Source organism: Phascolarctos cinereus, unplaced genomic scaffold, assembly GCF_003287225.1.
Source record: "Phascolarctos cinereus isolate Bilbo 61053 unplaced genomic scaffold, phaCin_HiC Scaffold_9;HRSCAF=440, whole genome shotgun sequence".
Lineage (NCBI taxonomy): Eukaryota > Metazoa > Chordata > Mammalia > Diprotodontia > Phascolarctidae > Phascolarctos > Phascolarctos cinereus.
The window spans coordinates 19700744-19708449 of NW_027556402.1; the positions used below are offsets into that span (position 1 = coordinate 19700744).

The 7706-nt window shown below is 40.9% G+C and overlaps 1 protein-coding gene across 1 annotated transcript; it reads right to left on the reverse strand.

Annotated features, from left to right (window-relative positions):
• Nucleotides 1-1225: 1225 nt before the first annotated feature.
• CXCL9 (C-X-C motif chemokine ligand 9) lies at nt 1226-7068 on the reverse strand. The gene is made up of 4 exons (XM_020988457.2): nt 6938-7068; nt 5395-5500; nt 4370-4454; nt 1226-1465 (listed from the first exon to the last, which is right to left on the reverse strand). The coding sequence occupies exons 1-4, from the start codon at nt 6999-7001 to the stop codon at nt 1361-1363; spliced, it is 360 nt and encodes a 119-aa protein (XP_020844116.1). The 5' UTR covers nt 7002-7068; the 3' UTR covers nt 1226-1360.
• Between the last annotated feature and the right edge of the window lie 638 nt (nt 7069-7706).

The following is a 7706-nucleotide window of genomic DNA, read 5'->3' on the forward strand; positions in this document are numbered from 1 at the left end:
AAAGGACAGAAAATAGATCTAGGGATATTTAACTATATTTGTCCCCTGATGTTTTTACAAGTGTTATAATAGTCCAAAAAGGGGATCTTTCCCTTTCTTTCTTGTTTGTCTATCTATCTATCTATCTATCTATCTATCTATCTATCTATCTAAGCAGTATAAGTAAATTTTTTAAAAATAGCTTAAGGTTTTCTTGGCCAATAGGTTTTCTCAAAATATTAAAGATTTAGAAGTGGGAATGAACATTGAGAAAAATAACCATATCCTTAAATCCCCAGGTGTCCTTTCCAAACAACTATAGTGGGGTAAAGAAAGTGAAGGGGTTAACAGGTTCTAGGGAAATCCATTTTCCTCTGGATTGGAAAAGAAAGGGGAGAGGAGAATAGAGGGTTTCACCATTTCTCCTCCAAGCTCACTCTGAGACAGCAATGTCTACATCTGCCACATCTCCTTCGTGCTATTCTCAGCAAACAATATGGAAACCCACTTTGCTCAGATGTCACGTCCTTCAGTCCAGTGTAGCATCTCTTGTGCCATTTGGTGGCCTCCCCATCCTCCTGATCTTTTTTTTCCCACAAGCCTCTTAGTCCTCAAGGGCAGGGTCAAGGTGAATGTTGTGGCAGGTTCCTGAGTCTCTAAATGCTACCAAGTCAAAAGGATGATTACATACAACCCTAGTAATTTTTTGTGAGACATACAGATTGTTTTAATTAGTCTGCCAAAGACTAAAGTAAATTAATAGCACATCGCTCCAGAACTTAGAGAGGAAAAAAAAAAAAGAAATGGGACTGAATTAAGCCCCAGTGATTCTGTTTTAAGGCTCCGAACATGAAATAAAATGTCTAGGGAAGGGAAGTAGGAGGCAGCCAAGGAATGAGTCAACTAAATCGGTCTTCACTTTGGCTATCTGTAGTGTGGGATGTATGGCAGGCAAATGCAGGGATGCCTCCTCCAGCAGCTTCTTAGATGACATGTGTACATGGGACAATCTTTATGGGTGCCAAGGTGTGTGTGGGCATGTGTGTGTGTGTGTGTGCATGTGTACACAAATGCAGATATTGTATTTTCTTTCTGTATTGTGTTTTGATTCTCTTCACTGTGATCTTTCTTCAAGATAATTTTCCCACAAGGAGGGTTTCCTGTCTTTTTCCTCATTACACATTGTAGTCTCTAGACTGAAAAGCGATTGGATTTTTTAAAAAACAATATCCAAGAATCACTAATATTTCATCATCATGCTTAATATTTCTAGTCACAATAATAGTTGACTTTTCTGATACATTTTTAACACTTAGAATTTTTCTTAACATTTCGTCTTTAAATGTTTGAACCTGAAAGGCCTTTTTCGTGAAGCGGCCTCTTATGTGGTCTTCCCTGGGGAAGGATGTTGAGCTTTTTTAATCTTTTTAGCTTTCTTGGTTTGTTGCTTTTTATTCCCTGTTCTTGGTTTCTTCTTTTTGTTTTCCTGAAAGGAAAGAGGAAAGGAAATAAAAATAAGTTTTTGTTCTCTTAACTTTTTTTTAACCATGCTGAACTGAATTTGGACTCTTGAGTATGCTCTTTCTTTACCTTAAAATTATGGTTTAAAGATCTGTGTCAATAATTCTTATCAACTAATTTGGAAATGTATTAGTGGGAGTTCACATGCCATTCACAAAAGCTTCATTTTTATACCTTACTACACAACCCAATCTGAGTAGTATATTTGCTCCCATATTGACTTGACTTGGGTCCTTTGCCTTTCTAGACTTCATTTTCAACATCTATAAGATAGGGGCAGTATTGAGAAGCAATAGTTAGTAGAGGCAGAGAGTTTGACTTCTTGGAAGAGTGCCCTTTCATCCACGAGCAGTTTGATTGCTGAAAGGAGCAGAAAATGAGCTATTGTGTAAAGGACAGGGATTAAACCAAATTTTGGTATTATCTAAAGCACTGCCCCTTTCCTATGTGAACAGTTTGGAGACTGAAAGAGGGCAGAAAGGGAATTTTTGCATATGGAAAACTGATAAAAATCCATGTGTGAAGAAAAAGTTTAAATGGAAGAGCAGATAGCTGGAAGAACCAAACAGAAATCCTAGAGGATCTGTGGAAGACAGAGAAATGACTAAGGCTTCAGAGCATTGTGGTCCTAGAGCTCATCTGTATCCTACTTTAACTTTTTTTTTTTTGGTTTAACATGTTAAAATTCACAAAGTGGCAAATCCCAACTGTTTGGAGACTAGGGGTTGATTAGGGAAGGACTCTTGGTTTTACAACTAACAGAAAGGTAGATTTTTGAATTTTAGCTCATGAGGGAAAGACAGGTCATTGAGCAGTGAAGGGCTCTGGTTTGAGCCACTGAGTATGTTTAAGAAGCCAACTGGAGAAGAGCAGAAAAACCAACTAGAAGGAGCAGAGTTGAGGACAACGCAGGAGACAATGAGGGGGGCAGCAGGAGAGTGAGCTGTTAGGGAAGCTGGGGATTGTGGACTGATTGGAGGTGAAACGTCTCAGAGGTACTGCTTGCTCTCTACCTCCAACTCTGGTTGGATAGGGAGAAACAGAAGGGAAAAGATAGATTGTACATCTGCTTTGCTGTTAGAAGAGATTGAAGAGCTGATTGAACAAAGCAGCAACCTGCTGAGTGTAGAAATGGCTGGCCTTTTTTTTTTTTTTGCATTACCTAGAAGGCTGAGCAGAGGAGCTTTGCAGTTCTCTGCCTCAACCAAAAGTCCTTATCCGTATCATAGTACAATACTACCTCAAAATTCTTTTTAGGGTGATTATGAGTTACAAGAGCTTTTCTCTGCCTCATTAGTTTGACAGTGGATGAGGAACAGACTTGCCCAGCAGGAGAACAGTAAGGCCCTAAGGGGCAGCAGCTAGCAAAGAAGCAATTTTATGCAGTACAGATTGTTCCTGAAGGGATCAAAACCATCAAGGCCTGTAGTCCAGAGCTGTGAGTTACATCTGCTAGGTTTCTGTAATTATGGGCCCACTTGCCAACATGGAAAAGTACATTGATGAGAGCATAAGATGCAGGCTTATGGGTTAATTGTAATGAATTGATTATTCCTGTATCTCCCTGTATTACCCAGCTGCAATATACTAATTATTATTGACTTCACCTTCTCATTAAGTAAATGTTTTATGTTTAAGAGATAATGGTGTCATCGATTTTGTATGGCTCAGTAGCATACCAGTGTGGGCTCGGGAGTTACAGTGATGAGTAGGAGACACGTATGCCTCCCACAGAAGGGTTATTCCTAGGATCCTGAGAGAGTTTGAGTTGTAGTTGCATGGTGGTGGTCCTTCCAAGAGAACTCAGACTTGCCAGGATGAGGTCAGGCTAGGGTGAGCAGGCTAGCCCAGAGAAAGAGTGAGTAGTACACTAGAAGGCTGTCCCCCACACATCCTTCATTGATATCACCAGTTGAGATCCTAAGCTATAATTTCATTGGTCCAGTGAATCTGTCTACCAGTGTTGATCATCAAGAGTTGCCTGGGCTCTTGAAAGACTAAATGACTTGCCAGGGGTCACCTGGACAGTAGGTGTCAGAAGTGGGACTTGATCCCAAGTCTTCCTGATTCTGAGGTCTGTTACATTGCACTTCCTCTCAATAACTTTACATGATACAAATATAAAATATGATCAGTCCTTTTACTGACTTCCTTATATGGGTATTTTGAAAACATTTACTAATTGTCATCTTTGAACCAAAGTTCACTTCATATACCCTATGTGCCAGCCAAACCATCTTGTTTGGAGAATACGTTGTTTCCCAATCTTTTCCTCCTGCCTTCTTCTCCCACCTCCTTTGGGCGTGCCTGGAAGTTGTCCCCTGATAATCTTTCCCCTCCTTCAAGACACAACTCAGGTGTCACTTTCTTTGTGTAGGCCCTGATCCTCCCAATTTAGTGATCTTTCTTTCTTTGAATCTCTTATAGATTCACAGAAGTTGATCTCTGGTGTCCCTTCCACCTCCAAATCACAGAATACCATGAAATGCTATGCTTGAGGTACAGAGGGCTAGCTCTTTTTGGTGCCAAAGAAAAACCTGTTTACATTGTACTATCCCTCCAGGCCAGTTTAGTCTCTAGAATTAAGGGTTTGAGTTGATGATGGTAAGCTAAGTATATTTTTGTTCCAACCTCCATGTAAGTGACCCTTGCAAATATTAATTTTTTTTTCTTTTTGGTGAGGCGATTGGGGTTAAGTGACTTGCCCAAGGTCACACAGCTAGTAAGTGTTAAGTGTCTGAGGCTGGATTTGAACTCAGGTCCTTCTGACTCCAAGGCCAGGGCTCTATTCACTGTGCTACCTAGCTGCCCCCAAATATTAATTTTTGAAGAGAAAGAGAGATGACAGTTAATTTCCCTTGCCACTCACCTTTTCCTTCCACATTTTTACCAGAATCTTCACATGTAAGGAATCTGGATCCAGACATTTTTTCTCCCCATTCTTCATTGTTGCACTGCCAAGAGAAATATCAAAGTGAAGCATTTCAACCTGTTAATGGCCCTAAGGGCTCACCATCACCACATACTTTGAGTTCTTGGTCAGGAAGTATTTCTCTTCTTGCTAGAATATCTGAGATTCTTAAAAGCCGTGATGCTACACTGCCAGAGATGTTCAATGACTTGTTCAATGGTGCCTAAATGGAAACTGAAGAGTCAGGAGTCAAACCTAGCTCCTCTTACCCTAAATCCAGTGGTCTTTCCACTATGCTATGGCCTATTTTTTTCTCTCTATGTACAGAATAATAATAGTGATAATAGCGAGCATTTATACAAACCTTAAAGTTTACAAAATACTTTATAAATAGTATCTCATTTTATCCTCACAACAGCCCTTCATTTGATAGATGAGGAAAACAGAGGTCAAGTGACTTGCCCACACATCCAAGTAAGTACCTAAGGCTGGATTTGAACTGAGGTCTATCCTGATCTCCAGGGCCAGTGCCTCATCCACTGTACCACCTAGCTGCTTCTTCCTTTCACCAGGGCCTAAACTCCTTGAAGACAGGAGCGGCTTTGTTTCTATCTCGCACCTCCAGCACCTAACCCATTGCCTGACACTTAGCAGGTACTACATAAATGCTTGTTGGATTGATTGAATTGCTCTTATGGGGCAAGTTCACTTGCATGGACACACTCAGTAAGCATTTCTTAATACTATGTTCCAGGCACTGTGCTAAGTTCTGGGATTACAAAGAAAGGCAAAAGATGATCCCTGACCTCAGGGAGCTCACAGTCTAATGAGACAGACAAACTGCAAACAAGCTACGTGCATATATACTAGCAAGAATCAACAGAGGGAAGCACTAGTGTTAAGGAGGATTTGGAGCCTTAATATTTCACACCAAATAAAGTTACAGATCCTTCCACCTGCATTTCAGGTGATTTTTCACTCACATGATCTCAGTACGTGAACAGGAAGAACCTGGAGCAAACTCCTCAAGCTTCTGTATGGTTTTTTTCTGGATCTTGGTTCCACTGACATTGATGCAGGAACAGCGTCCTGTTTTGGAGATCAAGAATGCTGAGAGAGAGAGAGAGAGAGAGAGAGAGAGAGAGAGACTAGGACCAGTAAGTCAACATGAGTTAGTCTGGCATCTCGGTCAAGAGATTCAGTCAAGATGATACAGACTTTAGATGGAGAATATGCATTAACCACATCCCCACTAAGCTATTTAATCTGAGAAGTCATTGGTATTATGCAGACTGTGTCCCTTGAGGACCAGCAAAGAATGTACAGATCATCTAGGCATAACTTTTTGCAGGCCCATTGAGTTGGGCAGAAGAGAGTTGAGTTTGGTCTGGTCAGAATCATGAATCTTTGTTTCTTTGACATCCAGTCACAACCTTCATCTTGCATCAGCACACTTCTCATTGATGTTTCCTTTTTCTATTACCTTTATTTCCAATTACATCCCTCCCTGCTCCCCTACCCAGGAAGTCATCCTTGTAACAAAGAATCAAAAAAGAGAAAGAAAAACAATTGCTCCACAAAACCACCCAATCAACACATCAACCTTTCTGGCAGCACATGCGATGTTCTATACCCATAGTCCGCCATTTCTGCAAAGAAGGGAGCGAGGAACATTGTATCAACTGTTTTCCACAAGCATGGATCGTCTTTGAAAGTGCTGTCATGAGTCATCTCTTACGAGCCTCAGAACATTCATGAAAGGTAGGTAGGCAGAGCAGGTAAAATTACCCCTATTTTATAGATAAGAAGACTGAAGTCCAGAGGCCAAGTGACTTGCCTAAATTCATGCAACTAGTACCAGAGCAGGAAATAGGCAAACAGGGTTTCTGTTCCAAGCCCGGCAACAATAATAAACCTTTCTTAAGAGTCCATTTTGGGAAGAGGACTGATCACTGCCCTAGTGGGGCAGCTAGGTGGAGCAGTAAATAGAGTGCAGTCCTGGAGTCAGGAAGACCTGAGTTCAGATGTGACCTCAGACACTTTCTAGCTTGTGTGACTCCAGGCAAGTTACTTAACTTCTGTTTGCCTCAGTTTCCTCAACTATAAAATGGGGGTCATAATGTCACCTCACAGGGTTGTGGGGAAGATCAAGCAAGATAAAATTTGTAAAGGGCTTAGCATAATGCAAGCACACAGTAGGCACTTAATAAATGCTTATTCTTCCCCTCCCTAATAGAACTTATTGTTTGATAGGCAAATGAGACACAACACAGAGAATATTAAGTGACAGACATCTGACAGAAAATGAGTTCAGTACTCTTCCCCTAGACCTCATCATAGAACTTGACTCGGCAGCTAGCTACACCTAATTAACTTTGGACAGTCAACATTCAACACAGCAGAGAAGCCTGAAACACCAACTTTCCCATAGCATCATTCATTATAGGCATGCCAGACGTTTAACTTCGGCACTCTCAGGGATTTATAGTAAGTCACATCTTTGGTTTCAGTAACGAAACCTTTTACCTTGAACTGCGGTCAGAGTCAGGAAGATGATTCCCCAAAGGAAGGCGAGATGGCTGCTCTTCATACTGGTGACTATACTCCTCACAAGTGGGACTTCAAAGCTAAAGAGTTTCTCCTGGGCCCGATATTTATCTAGGAAAGCCTCTTCCTTCCTGGTTGGTCATTTATTTAGATGATCCAGCTAAGTTCACCATAGGTTTCATTATTGTAGGGGAAACCCTGACCCACAGATCCAAGGGAATTTCTTCTGTGTACTCTGGTTCTCTTTCACATAAATGGGTGGCTTATAGTAAAGGAGGTGACACTAAATTGGAGAATTCTTTGCTGCTCACTCTGATGAAGAAGTAGATTATAATTCCCAAAGCTACTGTGCCACAGAATGTTTTTGGATGAAAAAAAGGTTCTCTCACAGAGAAGCGGGACACCTTTCTTGTCCTCTTAAAATGGTTTTTGTGTACTCTGGCTCTTGGGTAAATAGTGGGCTGGATTGCATCTGGGAAATTGCAGCATGCTTTCCTATGCTTCTACCTGAAACAAAGATTCATGTTTTTGATATTAATATTTTTTTGTGTGATGCTTCTTGGCTATGGGCTTAAGATATCGCAGTCTCTGGAGAAATATAGTCGCATGTCATCTAAAGGGTGAAGAGTAATAGGCATGAATAAACCCACAACATTTTACCAATACAGAATTTTATGGAAGTGATATAAGGGGTATCATCGGTGGGATATGGGATCAGAAAGGGTCATTCAGTGATAGTAAGAGATAA

Bases quoted from the DNA above. Each gene is read 5' to 3' on its own strand.
- CXCL9 (XM_020988457.2), bottom strand. From the start codon at position 7,001: ATGAAGAGCAGCCATCTCGCCTTCCTTTGGGGAATCATCTTCCTGACT. The intron at 5,501-6,937 runs GTAAAAGGTTTC...TCTCCAAAACAG, and splicing joins GACTCTGACCGCAGTTCAAG to GACGCTGTTCCTGCATCAAT. The intron at 1,466-4,369 runs GTGAGTGGCAAG...CTTTCCTTTCAG, and splicing joins TAAAAATGTGGAAGGAAAAG to GAAAACAAAAAGAAGAAACC.